The sequence below is a fragment of the Tamandua tetradactyla genome, chromosome 7 (assembly GCF_023851605.1).
Source record: "Tamandua tetradactyla isolate mTamTet1 chromosome 7, mTamTet1.pri, whole genome shotgun sequence".
NCBI classification, from domain to species: domain Eukaryota; kingdom Metazoa; phylum Chordata; class Mammalia; order Pilosa; family Myrmecophagidae; genus Tamandua; species Tamandua tetradactyla.
The window spans coordinates 110565444-110586923 of NC_135333.1; the positions used below are offsets into that span (position 1 = coordinate 110565444).

The following is a 21480-nucleotide window of genomic DNA, read 5'->3' on the forward strand; positions in this document are numbered from 1 at the left end:
CTGAGAAGACACAGCCAAGTACACAGTAAATGACTTACTCATAGCCCAGTAATCTCCGAAGCAAAGTTATAAAAATCGTTTCAAGTTTTTTAAAGCAAGACATTTAATATGAGGGCATTTAAATATATTAGCTACAATTGGGGAAAGGCCTCCAAAGAAGAGGGACTTGGATGACTAGAAATGGTGCTTTATTCCCATAGGGTCAGGTCCTCTGTGGCAGGTGTGTGACCTGAAGCAGGAATGCTCCTCCCCTTCCTCTCCCCACCAGGCAGCCTGTGATAGTTTAAGCCATGGCCTAGAAGTCAAACCCTGCTCCTGACATCATCCACAGAACCAGCTCTTCACATCCCACGTCCTCCTCATCCTTTCAGAGTCTTAAGCAAGGGTGAATGCCATTCCTGAGGAACAATCACTGGATTATGGGTTTTCTGAGGTCAGGGGTCAGTTCTTATTTAATTTCTTATTATTATTGCCAGAGATGGCTTCCTCAGCCCACACCATCTAGATGTGGAACCTCTGTGGCTACATTCCTTCCACCTTTGCCCTCACTCCCCAGAGACACACTCACATTTGCCTCCCACCCATTTGATCTCCTTTTGTTATCTTCTGAGGTTTCATGCTCATCGTCTGTATGTCAGTTATTTATTTGTCCCCGTGTCTGATTAAATGAAGTTACCGACAGCTGCTTTGTGCCAGGCACAAAAATCATGGCTGTCCCAGCTTGTTGGCCCCCAAGAGACAGAGATAACACTTGGGAAATCATCTCTGATTGGTGCCCAGTTCAGTGTCCAGAGGGTCATGGGCCTGGATCCAAAAATTAGTCGAGGAGGTATAGGTTTCAGAAATGAGACAAAAAAAATTTAAAAAAACGCAAGCAAACCTCTATTTTATTAAAAACATATGGTTTGGTGACTAAAGAAAGAAAGTAGTGTTTCTCAAAGTTCTAGGACCACTCAGTAGCACCCAAAGTGTTTGTTTAAAAGCACCCTGCATTTGTAACAAGTTCTCATGAGATTTTTAATCACTCTGAAGTTTGAGAAATACTGGCTAAGGGATGGAGTTGGAGCTGAGATTATTTCTATCCTTCTGGCTTTTTAGGGTTCCGGGGGGAAGCTCGCTTGACTTTTTGCAAACAGAATCAGTCGACTCCTCTGTGGATTTCTGGCTTTCCTTTCTTTGGGTCGTCAAGGCACTGAAAGAGTAAATATAGTTACAGGTGGAGGTGCAACTGAACCCCAGCCCTTGGAAATATGAAGCATTCCAGCCCATCCAAGAACTCCCCTATCTCTGGGAGACAAGCCCAGAGCCGAGCTCAGACTTCACCTGGATGTGGACCTGCTCAATGCAACATTGCTACCAAATTCCAGGGGCTCTGCTTCTCTTCTTGTGTATCGGGCCTCTGGTCTTACTTCACGAAATAGTTCTTCCCTCCCCTCCCTCTTCCCCCCTCCTTCCTACCCACCCATGTTTCTTCTTCTCCCCTTTCATCTAATCTCCCAATTAACAAGTTATAAGCCCTTTTGTCTTTCTCTAGAATGCTGGACATCTGTGCACATCTGTGCTTGTGTGATCTCGGGGTACACGTGCATACCATGTACACTTTACCTGTGCAGGAATAGTCCCTGGAAAGGGGTCCAGGCAGTTAAGAGTTTAAAATCTTTCTCCAGCTGCAGGGAGTTTTTGGCATGTGTGCACACACACACAGCCATCTTACCTACAGACAGAAAGCCCAGGGGTGATGCTTATAAGACAATGCAGAAAAAGATTTTGGAGAAGGGGATCTGCTGGATTTTGAGGGACATAGCCATCTTGGTGTCCCAAACCACAGAAGGAAGATGAATAGCCATTTCCCACATGCCAAGCAGACACCCCAGCAGGCCTGTTACTGAGGTCGGCTGTCAGTGCTGGTCGGACCAGGAAGATGGGGCGGTCAGTGTGAGGTCAGGCCTAGGAGTGAATCTAGACCGTGCTGTGAACTGGACAGAATGATCAGGGTGGTCAGCAAGATTGGCAGGATCACAGAGAGGTGAGTGTGCCGGAGCCACAAAGCAAGCGTACATGAGGCTTTAAGGGGATCAGGACAGGTGGCCAAAGAGAAGATGCGATTTGGGGAGTGGAAGAAGGAGTATCTCCAGAGGGACACAAGCACAGTATGCTCACAAAGAAGGCAGCATCATCGTCACCCCAAGGCAACAGTGGCCCCAGCAGCATCAGACAACTTTTGTTCAAGAATGACAAATTGTTGCGCATTAACCATGGGATCCCAAGACAATGCAGAAATGGCAAGGGCCAATCTGATGCCTAGATAGGTAGTGCCACCCTGGAATACAGAGAAAGATGGTGGAAGCAAGGATTTGCCTCTACACCTGGTAATGTGGTAAAATGAATAAATTTGTATAGAGTTGGAAAACGAGGAAGAAAATTGTATTCACCTAAATTCCCTTAGAAAGGGGAAGCTGTCTTTGTCGGGAACAATATTTTGATAAGTGCTTAGGCTAAAAGCTGAGATCCCAGTGGAGGCCTGGGTGTAGGTGGAACAGCTCTGCTTGAGATATGAAGGAATTTTAGAATTTTGCATCATACACCAGAGAGGGAGGGGAAGAGAGAAGGGAAGAAGGGAGCTGCTGTTCGGAGCAGTTTGATGTGAATCCTTTTCTACAGAATCCCCTTAAATTTTCAAAAGGTTATTAAACTTATATAGTACTTTGGGTCAAGAGGTGTGTGTACACAGGCAAAAGCACAGATACATGTGTGTGAGGAGAACAAAGGGGAAAGATCTCAGATTCAGACAGATGCTGGCAGTACCCAGGCACTGGCAAGGATGTGGAAAAATGAGGCAGAAGTGGCTGGAGAGGAGAGCCAATGCTGTGGGGAGGATCTTGAGCAGATTTAGCCTCATCCAAAGTTGTTTTGACTATTTTCAATTCTGTTTGCTGTATCCAATTTCCCCAGTTAAAAACAAATGAGCCTACTAGCAAAACATACACATACACACCCCACCTTGGAAACGCTTCAGGAATTGAAAACCAGGTATCTAGGCATCAAGTAGGCTATAATGCTAATGCCCAGCTGTGACTCTCAGCCCATTTCATAGCAGAGGCCCAGCCAGGGACTGGCTTTCTTCGATGCTGCTGCTTACAGAAGTGTCATCTGGAGGATGGAGGCAGCACCAGCATCTGAAAGCCCTTGGTTCTTGTTGGTCTAGCCTGGCAGGCATCAGTGTCCTCTTGGTGTCAGAGAATTTGACTGGAGTAGGGCCAGGGCCACAAGAGGAAGATGGGATTGGTGATTTCGAAAGATTCTGTGAAAGAGACTTCTGTGTTCAGTAGTGACATCTTCAAGCCAAAAAAGGCAAAGGAGAGCTGAGCCTTTTCTATCAAGAAAAACTTGGCCCAGTAAATCCTGCCTCTGTCTCCTGAGCTACTCTTCTCAGGGGCAGTTCTTGAAGGCAGAAAGGAAAGGAAACCTCCAAATATAGCCCAGACCCAAGCCTGGAATTGATCATCCATTCATGGTCCCATTCTCTCTATTCCTACACCTAGCTCTCCCCAAGAGCAACCCACAGGTTTAGGGCAAGTCACAACTCTTTAGCAATTCACATGCAGCCCAAGGAATAAGCGTGAAGGAGCAGCTTCTATAGTGATCTTCAGAGATTGTAAAGTCCTTTGGGAGAACAAACAAGGTGCAGGCATGGTGACCCAAACTGACGTCCAATGATTGGATGACACATATAAGCATCTCTCTGTTGATGGGGTACAATAAATAAGGTCATTATTAACATTTGGAAAGAGATCTCTTGGGCCTTGAACAGGGACAGTGTATACTCCAGCCCCTGTCCTTCATGGGAAGGTACCCCAAATCCAGATTATCTATCCAGCCATCCAGCCTTGCACCTTACCGGGCCTTGAGGGATTTCAAGCTTTTGTGGTAGGAGGAATGTACATCCAACGCCAACAGCCGGGGGACATCTGGGTACACCCCTTGCTGGTCCCAGGGAAGGCTAGTGGGGGTCTTCTTTTCTATTGGGTGACTGGAAGAGGCCACGTCTGTCTTCCAGATGACCTCCATCTGGTTTCCCTGTTGGCTGAAGGATGGGAAGAGCGGTAAAAGAGACAAAAGAGTTAAACAAGAAAGAAAGAATGAGAAGCAACAGGCTCTCCAGAATCGCAAGGCCCAAATATCTTCCCTTCTCAAAGATATTTTATCACTGCCTTCCTTTTTTTCTCCCTTCAACTTTAAGTCTCACTCCTCTAGGACTCCTCTGGCTGAGAAGCTGCTGGGAGAGGCAGCCAGGCCAGCTCCTGGGCTTGTAGGCACATCCATGCCACAATAGAGTGGGTTCAGACTTGAGTCTCCTCGGCTGCCCAAAGGCTCACATCTCTTTTTAAACTTGAGGGTCACATAATGGGAAAGATCAGGCTTGTTTATATGGATGGACCAATGGCAGATGTCAGATGGATGTTCAGGGTAGAAATGGTTGTAAATTCTCAGCTGTGGGTCCACAGAGTCTTTCAGTTGCATCGTTTGCAACCTACCTGGCTGGGCTAGCCCCTGAAACCCAAGTTCCACCACACACACACTACATTATCCTCTGGGTAAGTGGGCCAGAGCTGGGCAGGGCAGCTGAGAAAACAGGTGCCTTGCAAGCTTTGTGTGTCTGTGCCCTCCATGAGCTGCTAGCCTCCCCAGTCTGGCCACTACTGTCCCCTGCCCTCTGACAGCTCACCCCTCCAACTAGCTGTTCTCTTGACTTCCCCACACCTACCGGGCCATCCACGGGGACACATGTTCCCGATGCTTGGATGCAAAATGCTCCATGGGTTGCTTGCCAGAAGGGCCTCTGGAGTGGATGCACCGGAGTAAAGCTGGGGGTGACTTCCTTTTCCTTGGCTTTGGGGAGGTGACCACAGGGGTGTGCAGATGGACATTCCACTCCAGTCGGAGCTAAAGGGACAAGCAGAGTGGCATCAGAGAGACAGCAGGTTATCCCCTCTCTAGGGCAGGAGGAGGCATCGCCTGACTGTTGCTATCCATGCCTGGCTCATGGCTAAGCAGAGAGGGTAAAGTCCAGGGAATCCTTCCAATGAGAAACCCAGGGATCCTGGGAAGAACCCATGAGAGCATTCTCCTGGTTGCTGGCATGACACCAGGTTGTGCCTGGAGTGTTCTGTGTATCCTTTCATCCAGCCCAGCCCTGGCTATGGGCAAGAAGCTAGGGTACCCCTCACAGCCACTTTAAATAATTATCATATTGTTCCTCTCACCTCAGAACCAATTCAAAAAGTCAAGATATCTTCAAATTATCAGGACTTGTATAATGTGATATAAAATTGTGTTGGGAGAAACATTCTGGCTAAAGTCCTTCTGGCAGCCTAATGCCACTATATGAATGAACCTTGAAGACATCATGTTGAGTAAAATAAGGCAGAAACAAAAGGAAAAATATTGTATAACTTAACTTATATGAAATACTGCAATATTCAAATTCATAGAGTCATGAAAGTAGATTACAGGTTGCTAGGGTGTGGGGAAGGGGAGTGGAGATTTAATGCTTAATGGGTACAGTTTCTGTTTGGAGTGATGAAAAAGTTTTGGTAATGGACGGCAATGACGATGGCATGATGTTGTGAATGTAGTTAACATCACTGAATTGTTTACTTGAAAGTGGTTTAAATGGGAAATTTTATGTTGTATATATGTTACCACAATAAAATTTTTTATAAAACAGTGAGGGTAGCTATTAAATAAAATTTTCAGGCAACCTGGGCCAGTGATTTTACTTCTCATGCACCCTTTATCAGGAATTAACTAGAGGAGATGTTCCACCAAACCAAGGAAGTAAATCAAGAAAGACCTAAAATCCAGAAAACAGGGAAGCTGACTCAGGAAAGAAACAAAGCAAGTTCCCAGCATGAGGGTGAAGGTCAGTCCCAAGATGGCAGCTGTCCACTAAACCTGGAAAGCAATCAGAACTGATAGGAACAGGGTACACATAAGTACAGGAAGGAGGAATCCCTGGACAAATTCAGGACTACAGGAGCCTACTACCTCCCATACCTCCAGAGGACCTTTTCTTCCATAGCTCTTTTTGAAGTGTCCTTCTCTCAGGCTCTCCCCATATATATAGATTGTGGAATTGCCTTTCTTTATACACAGGTCATCTCCTGCCTTCACTTGTGGTTTAGAGGCTTCCCCCTCTTCTCTTCCCTGCCTCTGGCCCTCCATCACATCCCATATCCTGGAGGATCATTTCCTGGCCCCATCCAGACTGACTGTGCTTTTTTTGCTGACACCTCAAGGAAGTGGCAGGTAGGGAGGCTCACCTTAGGGAACATGGTCACCATGCTGCTTAGGCACTCCCGGCGCTTCTCCTCCAGGTCCTTCTGCTTATTGGTCCAGGCCTGCAGACTGTTCTTCTGTTGGCCATCAATGTTTTCCAAGAAGATATACAATTTCTGGGCCTTGTAAATAGCCCTAGTTTCTTGCATGATTTGTATGTGGTTGATCACTTCTTGTCTAGGAAGAGAGAAGTGATTTAGTAGGTGAAGAGGCCTTCTCCTCTGCCTAAGTCTGTTAACTTGGGGAGAGGAGGGATAACTGTGTTTTCTGTAATTCCTAGGAGCAATAAGAGAAATGGAGGTTGATGAGAGCTGGGGAAAATAGGAAGCAGAGAAGTGGGAGGCAGTATTAGGTGAGAGGCTTGGGGCTGGGCTGGGAACAGGAAGAGAAAGTAAAGCAAAATGGAGGGAGTATGTTAGGTGGGGTTATGGACAGGGTGATAGGAAGAGGAGAAGAAATAGGGAAGTAAGCTTAGTAGAAAAGCCCACCATAAGGAGGTCAATACATATGTGCCCTACCACCCACACCCCCAAGTGTTGCTCAAGGCTTAGAGGCCAGGCATCTTTTCTTGACCCCTCCCTCAGGATACCCTTGTCCAAGACTGGGGGTGATTGTCCTAATCCCCCCTTGCCCCTTGCTACTCTTCCATTGGGTTTCAGTCTGTCCAAATATTGCGGTTGGTATGGGTGGGTGCCAGGTGGGTGCTAACCTTACCGTAGGCTCTGGAAGCGTCTATAGGTGATGTACTTATGGCATAGGTACTGCAGCCTGAGTGTGCTCAGCTCCATGGTGGTGGTAGTGAGCTCCAAAGCCTTACTGTGCAGGTAGTGGGGTAGCCCCAGTTCAGCTTTCTCACTCAGGAGCTGCAGATTCTTCCTCTGGGCCTCCAGGTCCATCTGGTATACCTTCTCCTTACGAGCCACTTGGGATGTCTGCAGACAGGGCCAGGTCATCCTTTGGATGGATATTCCAGTGACAGGAAAGGAAGCTGATTTCTTGGGCTTTGTGGGAACTCGGAGGGTCCGAGTTTTCATAGTAGACTCGGCAGCACTCATGGTCCTCTGGCTTACTGGGGTGGGCTGCTGGATACTAGGGGACCTGGGCAAGTATGACCTCCTGACTTGGCGGGCAGACTGGACCCGGCTTGGAGGAGGCACCAACAATGGCTCTGATTTCTCCGAATCCCTCCATCGTCTGGTGGTCATGAAGATCATCCTCTCTATATCCTTGCTTGACGGCTCCGCCTCCCCCCTTGAGCTCCCTTGCTCCTTTTCTGGCTGGACATGTCTCTGTTTCTGCTCCCTCCACTCCTCCTCCATCTCCCACTGCTGCAGCTTCTCCAGGTGCTCCTGCTCCAGTAGGGCCCACTGCTTCTGCCGCTGTAGCCACATCTCCTCCTCTCCCAGCCACTGCTCTTTCCGCTTTTGCCAGCTGAGTTCTTCCTCCCAGTGATCCACCCTACCCTCCAAGGATACCTTACTGGGGCTCTCTGTCATTGGCTGTTTCCTTAAATTAATTTGGAATCCTTCCTTCTCCTGGGCTTCTTCCTGGAAGAAGTACTCCTGTTCTGCATCTTTGTGGCCTGGACTTTCTGTCACAGCTTTTTCCCATTTCTTAGGAAACCTGTAATCCCCCGAGGGTGGCAACACAGGTTTAAGACTTTCAACATCCTTGCTTCTGTATACATCTGCGATCCTCGAATGTGTGGCCATAGTGGAAAGTGACTGATATGCTGAAGATGTATCGCTGCTGTCCCAGGCTGTGGTCCTGGGACTTGGGGAATGTGGTGAAAACAACTTCTCCCTCTTGGGCTCCTGTTGTGTTTCCTCCATGACTGTTTCTTTCTTTGAAAGCATCTCTTTCTCCTCTTTCTCAGGGGGGCCTGAGTAGTCAACAGAAGTTTTGGCTTGACCTCTAGCACTCTGAGCCTTTTTCAGCTGGAACTCTAAGGCATGCTTTATAAGGAGAAGTTCATGGTACTTTCTTCCTAGAATTTCTACCTGCTTTGAGAGCGCATCTCTTTTGCTCTCGAGGGCTTGGAGGGACTTCTGGAAGTACAACCTCTGGTTGCTGAGCTCTTTAGTCATCTCTATTTTCATGTACCTGTATTTGGTCTCAAGGATCCTGTTCTCCTTGTGCTGGAGGATCAAGGCTTCATTGAGGTTCTCCAACACAGCAGACATGTATCTGATGGCTCTGATCTCTCCCTGGTTGAACATGGTGGAGTCCAGGAGCTCCTGAAGCATGGACTTCACCTCGGAAACCCTCGTGCAGGTGGTATTCTTGTCCTGGAGCATCTCCTCTGGGCTCAATGGCTGAGGGTAGGGTGGAGATTTTTGTGGGCTCTTTTCCTGCCAGCCTTGCCAGAATGTGCGCTTGGACGCTGGGTGAAGTAGAAAGAACACAGGCAACAAGCTTTCATGGGTCTCAAGGATTATATGGATTCTCCAGACCCTGCTTGGCCCAAATTCCCATCCAACCCTCTTAGAGATTTGGTAAGAATGAGGAGCAGGAGCTGTATGTGAGGCCGGGGAAGGTGATCAGGAGCGATATCTGCCAGGCCCAGAGCGAGTCCAAAGCCTAACGCTCAGACTCTGCCAGCTCCGCGGCACTAGCAGGGCCTGGAGGGGACTGGGACTAGTCAATCTAGTTCAATTTATTTCAGCATACTCCTGATCCTTCTATTCTGGAGTATATTGTTTTTCTGATCATGCCTCCTCCCAACCTCAACATTTATGTTTGGCTCCCTATTGCCAACTGTCGAAACTCCAGAAGCCCACCTGACAGATTCCAATCCCTTGGGAAACTTCCCTTTCCCTTTCCATTATGTGTGTAGATAACTTATTGTGTGGCCCTATAACTGTTCATGTGTTTTTAAAAAATAAGTTTTTTTTTTTGTTATGCTTTTCCATTTTGGAGGGTTATGAGTTCCTTTGTTAATCTGATAAAAGCAGTGAACTCTCTCCCCAGGAAAATGGATATAAACATGGAATGTGCATGCTGTATTCACAACCATTCATAGATTTTAGCTCTGGATCTTGGTCATATTTGTACCCCTGTGGACCTATTATGTGTATATAGTAAGCTGGTGGAGTGCTTATCTCAGAGCATCCATCCATTTTCCCATTCAATGAACATCACTGGAAGAAAAAAAAGAGTGGCTAACTTTGAATGAGTGGATAAATGAAATAAGGAAATTAAGTGGCATTGAAGACAAACTAGTATCTAGCTAGTATTGTCAGAGAGGTCACAGGGCTTAGCAGTTAATTAAGAGCTTGGACTTGGAAGTCAGATAACTTGGGTTTGAATCCCTTCCTTTCCATTTGTCTTTGACGGGTTTCCTGATCTTTAAGTGTCTCAGTTTCTTCATACAAAAAAATGGGGATAATCATAGCATCTACTGTATAGGACTTAATTAAATCAATCACAGTACCAGGTACCTAGTAGGTGCTCAATACATGCCCCTAAAATAAATGAACAAGACGCAGCCTTTGCTCTCCAGGAGTTTGTAATCTAGCAAGGAAATAAGTCAAGGATACAAATAACTATATTTCATGACATACTGTGGTAAGGATTGTAGGAGAAATTGTCTCCTCATCCACCTTTCCCTGCCTCTCCCCCTCTCCCTCTCCCTCTCCCACTTGACCTTGCTTAACTGCTAATAAATCTGGCCAGTGAGAATCAGAGTGATAAAATGCTGCTATTAGCTACTGTTTATGAGCCCTAAACATGTTCTAGGCATGGTGTTTGTGTCAAAGAGTGGCAGTATCTTCCTTATTTTATATATGAGGAAACTGAGGCTCAGAAAGATGAAGTAACTTGCCCAAAGTCACACAACCAAAAATTGACAGAGATGGTAATCAAACCTGGGTCTGTCTAAGGGTGAAGCCCATGCTCTTGAGTAGCACGAAAAAGATTAAGAAGCTAGAAAACCACAGAGCTTGGCCTTGTCATAGCTTTCTTTGTAGTCCTTCCTCTTCTTTGAGCTTCAACTTTCTCCTCTGCAAAATGTAGGAGTTAGATAATCTTAGATGCCTTCTAGGGCTAATAGGAGTAAAGTTCCAAGATTGAGCCTTGTTGTTGACTGACCAACTCTGGAGCAACCAAATCTGGAAAGGCTCTAGAAGGGCATCCAGCTGAGCGTTGCCAGACTTTAGTGCTGTGGCTAGGTTTTAAAGTGAGGAAAGAATATTCTTCAGGTTCTAGCTATAAATTCTAGTACATGACTCCAACCTCCAACTCTAAAGGAGAGCACAGAGCTGCTCACTGCTCAGCTTGGTTTCAATACCCCACCCCTTCACCACTGCTCATCCTTCTCAGATAAAGCTTTTGTAGTGGAATAGGGTCTGAAAGACCCCCATAAATATCAGTGTGTGACTTCTTCCCCTGAGAATAGCATCCATCCACCCACATAGCCCCCTCCCAGAAGCTCTTGGAACCTACTTAGTGCCCTTTTCTTTTGTTCTTCAATGAGAGTGGAGCAAAGGGAAATGAGAGACTCGATACCTCCCTTGGTGGCAATGAGGGAGAGAGGCAGCACTTTCTCCATCACCTCGATCCATTCATCTAGAGCTTCCTCTTCCTTCTCACTCTTCCTGTTCTTGATCTCAAAGTTCAGACTGTCACCTGGAGAAGGAGTTGGGGGCGCAGGCTGAGAATAATCTGTCCTTTAGGGAGTCCCAAGCAGCCCTATAGCACAGGAGTTACCCCAGCAGACTTTGAGATCGGATTGGTTTCACCTCTTACTCGCTGTGTGATGTTGGGCAAGACGTCTATTCCCCTGAGCCTCAATTTCCTTGCCTGTAAAAGGGTTGGGCGAAGAGTAAATGAGATAATACATTTGAAAATGTATTTGAAATGATTAAAGTGAGGCCTACCGGGTAGAAAATACACACTAGACATTAAATAATATTGTTATCCTATAAGGGCAGAGACATGTCTGTCTTGTTGCTCTATCCCCGTTGCCTAGGATAAATCTGGACAATTAAATGAATTAACTGGAGTAAATAGCCCTGCTTGGTTCCTGGGGCCTCCAAGGGACCACTAAACTGTGAGGTCCCCAGGGACAGTGCAGTGAGAGTGGGAGAGTTGTAGGGGCACAGCCTATACCATATTCCTCCAATATTGCAGCACCCTCCACATATCACAGCTGCTGAAGCCCAGTGATGGAATGATGCTGATATATCAGGTGGAAGGTACCATATGGCTCCAGGGCTGTATGCTGTTGGTCCATACCTATATGAGTGTCCAGTTGATCACAGCTGGCATCAGTTCAGTTTGGCCCAGGACCCAGGCAGTAATGGACATTCAGTGCTTTGATATATTACCCTTAGATTCCTCTGTAAAATAGCTGGTTTTATTTGTAAATTTTTATTAATAAAACCAATCAACATACACTATGAACATTCTTTTTTATCACATAGTTGTATATTCATTATCATGATCATTTCTTGGAACATTTGCATCAATTCAGAAAAACAAATAAAAAGAAAACAGAAAAAAATCAATACATACCATACCCCTTACCCCTCCCTTTCATTGATCACTAGTATTTCAATCTACTAGATTTATTTTAACATTTGTTCCCCCATTATTTATTTATTTTTAATCCATATGTTTTACTTATCTGTTCATAAGGTAGATAAAAGAAGCATTAGACACAAGGTTTTCACAATCACACAGTCACACTGTGAAAGCTATATCATTATACAATCATCTTCAAGAAACATGGCTACTGGAACACAGCTCTACATTTCAGGCACTTCCCTCCAGCCTCTCTGTTATGCCTTAACTGAAAAGGTGATATCTATTTAATGTATAAGAATAACCTCCAGGATAACCTGTCAACTCTGTTTGGAATCTCTCAGCCAATGACACTTTATTTTGCCTCATTTCTCTCTTCCCCCTTCTGGTCGAGAAGGTTTTCTTAATCCCTTGGTGCTGAGTCCCAGCTCATTCTAGGATTTCTGTCCCACGTTGCCAGGAAGGTCCACACCCCTGGGAGTCAGGTCCCATATAGAGAGGGGGACGGTGAGTTTGCTTGTCATGTTGAAATAGCTAGTTTTTTTTTTTAATTTATTCTGGTAACATATACAACAAAAAATTTCCCATTTTAGCCACTTTCATGTGTAAAATTCAGTGATATTACGTTCACAATATTGAACTACCATCCATTACCAAAACTTTTAACTTTTTATTTCGAGGTAATTTCAAATTTACAGGAAAGTTGCAAAAAATAATACATAAAAAGTACAGAGAACTCCAAATACTCCATACACAGATACCCAGATTTACCAACTTTTTACATTTTGCCACATTTGTTCCATCATTCTTTCTATAGCTATCTATCAATCAATCAATCTATCTATCTATCTATCCACCATCCATCCATCTATACTAACATTTGAGAGTAGGTTGTATATTGTGCTTCTTTAACACTTAATATTTCCATTGTACATTTCACTAATGCAACCACATTAAACATAGTTACCAAGTTTTACAACTATATTGATGTCGGTTTGTACAGGTTAATGTGATACACCGATATATCCTGGAGTAATTTGGTCAGAGAATAAAAAAAGTTTTGCAAAGTCCCCTTGGGGGACTGGGGAGATGGGAGGAAATAGCAAACTTCTCCATCTGGGGAATTCCTGATACTCTCGCAAGCAGTGGGGACAACCAACTCATTAGGCTGAACCCTCAGTCTTGGGGTTCTTGCAAAGAAGAAGCGAAACCTACTTATATTATTCCTAAGAATCATCCCCAGAGAATCTTTTCTGTTGCTCAGATGTGGCCCTTCTCTCTAAGCCACCTCTGCAGGTGAACTCACTGCCCTCACTGCTATGTGGGTCATTACTCCAAGGGGTGTAAATCTCCCTGACAGCATGGGACAGGACTTCCAGGATGAGCTAGAACCCAGCATCATGGTCTTGAGAAAGCCTTCTTGACCAACAGGCGAGAGAGAAATGAGACAAAATAAAGTGTCAGTGGCTGAGAGATTTCAAACAGAGTCAAGAGGTTATCCTGGAGGTTATTCTTATGCATTATAGAGATATCCCCTTTTAGTTTATGGTGTATTGGAGTGGCTAGAAGGAAGTACCTGAGGTTGTTGAACTGTATTCCAGTAGTCTTGATTCTTGAAGATGATTGTATGACTATATAGCTTTTACAATGTGACTGTGATTATGAAAACTTGTATCTGATGAATCTTTTATCCAGGGTATGGACAGATGAGTAAAAAAATAAGGATAAAAAAAGAAATAAATAATAGAGGAGATATGGGGTAAAAAAAAATTGGGGTAGATGGAAATACTAGTGGTCAATGAGAGAAAGGAGTAAGGGGTATGAGATGTATGAATTTTTTCTTTTTTCTTTTTCTGGAGTCATGTAAATGTTTTAAAAATGACCATGGTGATGAATATACAACTATGTGATGATATTGTGAGCCATTGATTTTATACTATGGATGGACTGTATGGTGTGAAGATTTCTCAATTAAAATATTTTTTAAAAAGAACTATATTGATAAAAAAGCTTACAGTTTATATTCCAATTTTTTTCATTTTTCTGAATAATGTCCTTTTGGGCTTTTTCCTCCATTATTAGATCTAGTCCAGGATCATGTATTACATTTAGATGTCATTGTCTCTTTAGTCTCTCTCTCTCCCTCTCTTTATTTTTATCATCAGATTTTTAAATTAATTTTTTAATTTTTTAAAAATATAACAACACAAACATTCTTAACATATCATTCTGTTCTACATATGTAATCAGTAATTCACAATATCATCACATAGTTGCATATTCATCATCATGATCATTTCTTAGAACATTTGGATCAATTCAGAAAAAGAAAGAAAAAAACAAAAAAATTCATACATACTATACCCCTTACCCCTCCCTTTCATTGATCACTAGCATTTCACTCTACTAAATTTATTTTAACATTTGTTTCCCCTATTATTTATTTTTATTCCATATGTTTACTCGTTTGTTGATAAGGTAGATAAAAGGAGCATCAGACACAAGGTTTTCACAATCACACAGTTGCATTGTGAAAGCTATATCATTATGCATTCATCTTCAAGAAACATTGCTACTGGAACTCCAGCTCTACATTTTCAGTTTCTCCCTCTCTTTTAATTGTCGTAACATATATACAACATAAAACTTACCATCCCTACCACTCCCAAGCATACAATCCATTGACATTAATAGTATTAACAATGCTATGCTACCCACACCACTGTCTATTACCAAAACTTTTTCATCAAATAGAAACTCTGTACCTATTATGCACTAATTCCCCCATTTCCTCACATCCTTCCTAGCTCCTGGTAATCTACTTTCTGATTCTATGAATTTTCTTATTCTAGATATTTCATGCAAGTGGAATAATGCAATATTTTTGTTTTGTATTGGCTTCTTTCACTTCATGTGATGTCTTCACAGTTCATCAACTTTCATTCCTTTTTACAGCTGAATAATATTCCATTGAGTGAATATACCACATTTTGTTTATCCATTCATCTGGTCATGGACACTTGGGTTGTTTCCACCTTTTGGCTATTGTAAACAATACTTCTATGAATATCGGTATACAAATATCTCTGCTTTCTAAGTTCTAGAAGTGGGATTGCTGGGTCATATGGTAATTATATTTTTAACTTTTTGAGGAGCAGCTGTACCATTTTACATTCGCACTTATGTGTTCCTGTTTCTCTGAAGCCCCCTCAACACTGTAACCCCCCCTTTTTTATAATAGCCATCCTAGTGGATTTGGAGTGGTATCTCATCATGGTTTTGTTTGCGTTTCCCTGAGAGCTAATGATTTTGAACATCTTTTCATGTGCTTGAGGGCCATTTGTATATCTTCTTTGGAGAAATGTCTATTCAAGTCCTTTCCTACTTTTTAATTAGGTTCTTTATCTTTTTGTTGTAGGAGCTCTTTACATATTCTGGATATTAAACCATTATCAGATACTGGCATACCTCAGAGATATTGTGGACTCAGTTCCAGACCATCACAATAAAGCAAGTCAAACAAATTTTTTGGTTTCCCAAGTGCAAATAAACATTATGCAGTCTATTAAGTCTGTATATTGCACATAGTGCAATAGTATTATGTCTAAAAAAAGTACATTCCTTAATTTAAAAATAAAAATACTGTATTGCTAAAAATAACTAACCGTCATCTGAGCCTTCAGAGACTCTTTTTGCTTGTACAGGGTTTTGCCCCGATGTCAATCAGGGTCATGGCTGCTGAAGGAAAGTTGGAGTGGCTGTGGCAGTTTCTCAAAATAAGATACAATGAAGTTTGCAACATTGATTGACTCTTCCTTTCATTGAAAGATTTCTCTGTAGCATGTGATGCTGTTTGATAGTGTTTCACCCACAATACAACTTTTTTCAAAATTGGAGTCAATCCTCTCAAACCTTGCTGCTGCTCTGTCAACTAATATTCTAAATTCTTTGTTGTTATCTCAACAGTAATCATTGTATGTTCATCGGGAGTAGATTCCATCTCAAGAAACCACTTTCTTTGCTCATTCATAAGAAGCAGTATCTCATTGATTAAAGTTTTATTATGAGATTGCATCAGTTCAGTCACATCTTCAGGCTCCACTTCTAATCCTAGTTTCTTTGCTATTTACAACCCATCTATAGTTATTTCCTCCACTGAAGTCTTGAACCCGTCAAAGTCATACACGAGGGCTGGAATAAACAGTTTTTCACACTCATGTTCATGTTGATATTTTGATTTCACCCATGAATCATGACCATTCTTTTTAAAATTAATTTATTATTTATTTTGAATCTGCACATTTTGTTGAAATATATTCGGATAGCACAATATCATCATTTAGTTGTTGTGCTGGTTTGAAGCTAGTATGTACACCAGAAAAGCCATGCTTTGAATCCTCATTCAGTATTGCTGGGTGGGATCATGGTTTTGTTTGCATTTCCTTGACAGCTAATGATGTTGAACATTAGCTATGTTCAAGGTGGGGCTGCTTACTGGAAAAAGTTTTGCGCCAACAGAGCCAACAATGCCAACAGAGTCCACCCAACCAGAGATCATTAGAAATGCAGAAGGAAAAACACCCTTGGGGAAGGCTAATAAAATGAGGAGAGAAAGCCAGCAGATGTCGCCATTGCCTTTCCAGCTGAGAGAGAAATCCCAAACTTCATTGGCCCATTCTTTGGAATTAAGGTATCTTTGTCTGGATGCCTTAATTTGGACACTTTCACTTCCTTAGAACTGTAAACTTGCAATTTAATAAATTCCCTTTTCGAAAGCTGTTCCATTTCTGGTATATCGCATTCTGGTATATTGCATTGTTTGTTAAACAGTTGTATAATCACCATCACTCTCAATTTTAGACAACTTTCATTGCTCCAAAGAGAAAAATAACAGATTACAGATAAGCTAACTTGGCTAACCAGCACAAGGGGCCTCGCCTTCAGCCTATATCGGCTTTCAGCATGCCTTCCTCACTAAGCTTAATTGTATCCAGCTTTTGATTTCATGTAGAGATGTAGGACTCTTCCTTTCTCTTGAACACTTGGGCCACTGTAGGGTTATTAATTGCCCTAATTTCAATATTGTTGTATCTTAGGAAATTAGAAGGCCCAAGAAGAGAAAGCGAGATTGGGGACAGCTGGTCGGTGGAGCAGTCAAAACACACATAACATTTATCAATTAACTTCACTGTCTTGTAAGGGTACAGTTTGTAGTCCAAACAGACAGATCATAGATCACCGTAAAGGATATAATAATAATGAAAAAGGATGAAATATTGCAAAACTTACCAAAATGTGACAGAAACAGGAAGTGAGCACAGCACATGCTTTTGGAAAAATGGTGCCAATAGACTTGCTAGATTCAGGGTTGCCACAAACCTTCAATTTGTAAAAAGTACAATGTTTGCAAAACACAATAAAGCAAAGTGCAGTAAAAACAATATATGCCTGTTATGTGGTTTCCAAATATTTCCTCCCATTTTGTGTGCAGTCTTTTCACTTTCTTAATAATGTCTTTGATGCCCCAAAGTTTTAAATTTTGATTAAGTCCAATTTGTATATTTTTCCTTTTGTTGCTATGCTTTTGGTATAAAGTCTCAGGATCCATTGCCTAATACAAGTCCTGAAGTTGTTTCCCTATGTTTTCTTCCAGGATTTTGATGGTTTTAGTTTTTATTTTTTAGGTCATTGATTCATTTTTAGTTAAGTTTTATATATGGTATGACATAGGAGTTCAATTTCATCCTTTTGTGTTTAGGTATCCAGTTTTCCCAGCACCATTTGTTGAAGAGACTGTTCGAAAGTTCCTTTGAGTGGACTTAGCAGCCTTGTCAAAAATCAATAAGCTATCTTAACAATATTAAGTCTTCCAATCCATGAATATGGATATTTATTTAGGCTTTCTCTAATTTCTTTCAGCAATGTTTTATAGTTTTCAGGGTACAAGTCTTTTACATCCTTGGTTAGATTTATTCCTGGATATTTTATTCTTTTAGATGCTGTTGTAAATGGAATCATTTTCTTGATTTCTTTTTCACATTGTTCATTGCTGGTATACAGAAACACAACTGAGTTTATGTGTTGATCTCGTACCCTGCCACATTCTGAATTTATTAGCTTTCTTGTGGATTCTTTGGTATTTTCTATATATAGGATCATGAATCTGCAAATAGAGATAGTTTTACTTCTTCCTTTCCTATTTGGTTGCCTGTATTTCTTTTCTGTTTTTGCCTAATTACTTTGGCTAGAACTTCCAGTACAGTGTTGAATAGCAATGGTAAAAGTGGGCATCCGTATCTTGTTCCTGGTTATGCTGGTTTAAAAGGAGGTATGCCCCCTAGAAAAGCCATGTTTTAATCAAAATCCCATTTCATAAAGGTAGAATAATCCCTATTCAATACTGTATGTTTGAAACTGTAATCAGATCATCTCCCTGGATGATGTGATTTAGTCAAGAGTGGTTGTTAAACTGGATTAGGTGATGACATGTCTCCACCCATTTGGGTGGGTCTTGATTGGTTTATTGGAGTCCTATAAAACAGGAAACATTTTTGGAGAATGGGAGATTCAGAGAGAGCAGAGAATGCTGCAGCACCACGAAGCAGAGTCCACAAGCCAGCGACCTTTGGAGATGAAGAAGGAAAATGCCTCCCGGGGAGCTGCATGAAACTGGAAGCCAGGAGAGAAAGCTAGCACATGACACCATGTTCGCCACGTGCCCTTCCAGCCGAGAGAGAAGCCCTGACTGTGTTTGCCATGTGCCTTCTCACTTGAGAGAGAAACCCTGAACTTCATCGGCCTTCTTGAACCAAGGTATCTTTCCCTGGATGCCTTTGACTGGACATTTCTATAGACTTGTTTTAATTGGACATTTTCTCAGCCTTAGAACTGTTAACTAGCAACTTATTAAATTCCCCCTTTAAAAGGCCATTCTGATTCTGGTATATTGCATTCCGGCAGCTAGCAAACTAGAACACTGGTTTTGGGGAAGAGTTATTACTCTTGAGTATGTGAGTTTTGTGAGTTTTCTTACATGCCCTTTAACATATTGAGGAAGTTCCCATGTATTCCTAGTTTTCTGAGTGTTCTTTATTGAGAAAGGGTGCTGGATTTTGTCAAATGCCATTTCGTCAATTGAGATAATTATGTTCTTTTTCCCTTTGTTCTAGTAATATGGTATATTACATTGATGATTTTATGTTGAACAACCCATGTATTCCTGAGATAAGCTATTGTGGTTTTAAATTTAGTTTTTATCTTGCTAAAGAAAATAAAATGTCTTAACAGACCCATAACTTAGACTTCATCATTTATGTGGCCAGTGTCACTATGTATTATTTTGGACAATATGTATGCTTCCTCTGAGGAGTGGAGATGATATCTTGTGAAACATGTGGTGGAATGTTTCCCTGGCAGAGAGACGTTGTGGTGTGTCCCATGCTTCCTGCACCCCAAATTCCCCTCTTAGTGAATGCTGAAGAGACTAGGCAAGCTGAGACCAGCATTTGGGGAGGAAGGAGACTAGGCAAGCTGAGACCAGCATTTGGGGAGGAAGGCACCCACCCTCAAGACTGCACCCAGTCTGCAAACTCACCCCAGTCACCCAGCCAGTGGAGAATTTCATACAGCTGCTTCTCTTTAGTCTTAACATCTTTGGAGAAGGAGGCAATTTTCTCCAGCAAGATGAACCTCTTCTTGTTCTTCTGCTCTGTCTGGTGAGATTTTGCCTTTTCTTTTAAGTCATATCCTAATTCTTCCTGGAAATGGTTGATGACACAATTGACATTGTCCAAGATGTCGGACAGCTGGGTAGAAATATCCTATATGGGAGGTAGCAGATTGTAGTGTTTAGGGGTCTGAACTCTGGATCCAGAGTGCTAGTGGTGTGACCTTAGAAAGTCATTTCTTACTTGTTAAGTGGAGCTCATTATAGTGCCTACATCACAGGGTTTTGTAAGGATGAGATAAATTAGTATTTGTAAAATGCTTAGAACAAGGCCTGGCACACAGCACGAATGCTAGCTAATATTATCATTTTTATTATTAAATCAGGTTAGGAAGGGAGAGATACAAAAAAAATCTGCAGCAAACATGTATTCAGAATTTCAGGGCTTACTGAGCACTTCTGGACATCTCTCTTTACAAAGATCCAAAGGCAACAGAAGATTAGAAAAATGAAGCTCTGAGAAACCCTCATGATCAGAGGCTCAAATAAAAAATGCAGTAGAGGCTCATGTACAAGATGATTGGAGCCTCTGATCATTCCTCTGGGCCCTGTGAGCTTCCAGGGCTAACCCTGGGGATTCCAGACAGGTTGTCAAGAGCATTTCCCAAACCAAGAACTAAGGGCCCTTCCTCCTTTCCTCTTAAGAACAACTGCTACATGTCTCAGAATTATCCTGGAGCTTCCTGCTTCCTTCCCTGAATCCTTGCCCCTTCTCTGTGGTCTACTCACTTCTGGGTCCCAGCCCTGCTTCATGGAAGAGCTGGGGTGGTGGCAGTTTGATTCCAGCTCAGTCTGGAGAAGCCAAGACTAAGAGGTGGATATTTCATATTAATCTATCTGCAAACCCAGGGAGCCGAGCATCCCAGGATCCCTGAGGACCCAGAACTGGAATCTTGCCCAAATCCAGGTTCATTCCCCAGCCCCTTACATCAGACCCCAAAGCAAAGGTGCCTCCCTCATTTCAGTGGCTACCTTCTGAGCCCGAGTTAGCTGGGCAGCCTCAATCCTTGAGATGATGGCTTTCACGGACATGGGGGTCATCAACTGTGGAATGTTGTCCTCCATCTCCGATCACTCGGTCAGTCATAAAGATGTCCCAGGTCTCTGGCACACAGGACTGGACATGATGTTGACTGTGTTAGGGTAAGGGCCCCAAGGTGGCTCCTGGGTACCTTCTTCCCAGCCACAGCTCCTCCCATAACTGTCAGATAGCGAGTTCCAACTGACTCTCCTTTCCCCAGTGACATCATCGGTGTGTTTGGAAGAATGACAGCATGTATCAGAATTTCCTATTCCTTTTACAGCTGAATAATATTCCTTTGTACGTATATAGCACATTTTATTTATCCATTCATCTGTTGATGGACATGGGTTGTTTATGCCTTTGGGCTATTGTAAATAATGTTGCTATAAATATTGGCATACATTAGGAGGCCTTTGTGAAATAAACAGTTTAAATGGACATCACTGTATGTCTAGGACTTAGGCATAAGTGTCTGGCACTTATGAGTGCCTGGCACTCAATAGACACTTATTGAATGAATGAATAAATGATTGTGTAATCATAAATATACATACATGCAAAGTATTCTTCCTTGCTAACAAGAAGTGTTGCATTTAACAGATAAGGAATTAAACATTGTTAAGTTCAGTCCTTAGCTGTGTCATGTCTACTGACATGTAGTAACTTGTCACCTGACACTTCCCTGTCTTTCACATGCAATCCTTCATTCATTAGTCAAATTTGATTCTTTCATTGGTTCTTTCACTCAACAAACATTTATTGGTAATATTCTATGTGCTGGGCATGGGGCTAGGTGCTGGAGATACAGAAGTGAGTGATACCTAGTTGTGTCTTTCAGGCACTCACACCTTGGTTTATGGATACCTAT

The 21480-nt window shown here is 42.6% G+C and overlaps 1 protein-coding gene across 6 annotated transcripts; it reads right to left on the reverse strand.

Moving 5' to 3' along the window:
• Positions 1-865: 865 nt before the first annotated feature.
• Positions 866-20815, reverse strand: FAM186B (family with sequence similarity 186 member B). 6 transcript variants are annotated; one of them, XM_077170812.1, is made up of 9 exons: positions 20561-20815; positions 19457-19682; positions 11086-11139; positions 10846-10965; positions 7054-8722; positions 6324-6516; positions 4766-4944; positions 3899-4084; positions 866-1192 (listed from the first exon to the last, which is right to left on the reverse strand). In XM_077170812.1, the coding sequence occupies exons 1-9, from the start codon at positions 20651-20653 to the stop codon at positions 1048-1050; spliced, it is 2865 nt and encodes a 954-aa protein (XP_077026927.1). In that variant the 5' UTR covers positions 20654-20815; the 3' UTR covers positions 866-1047. The 6 variants fall into 6 exon arrangements, with proteins under 6 accessions (XP_077026927.1, XP_077026926.1, XP_077026925.1 ...); XM_077170811.1 differs by having other exon boundaries at positions 10783-10965; XM_077170810.1 differs by lacking the exon at positions 11086-11139 and having other exon boundaries at positions 10783-10965.
• Positions 20816-21480: the final 665 nt, after the last annotated feature.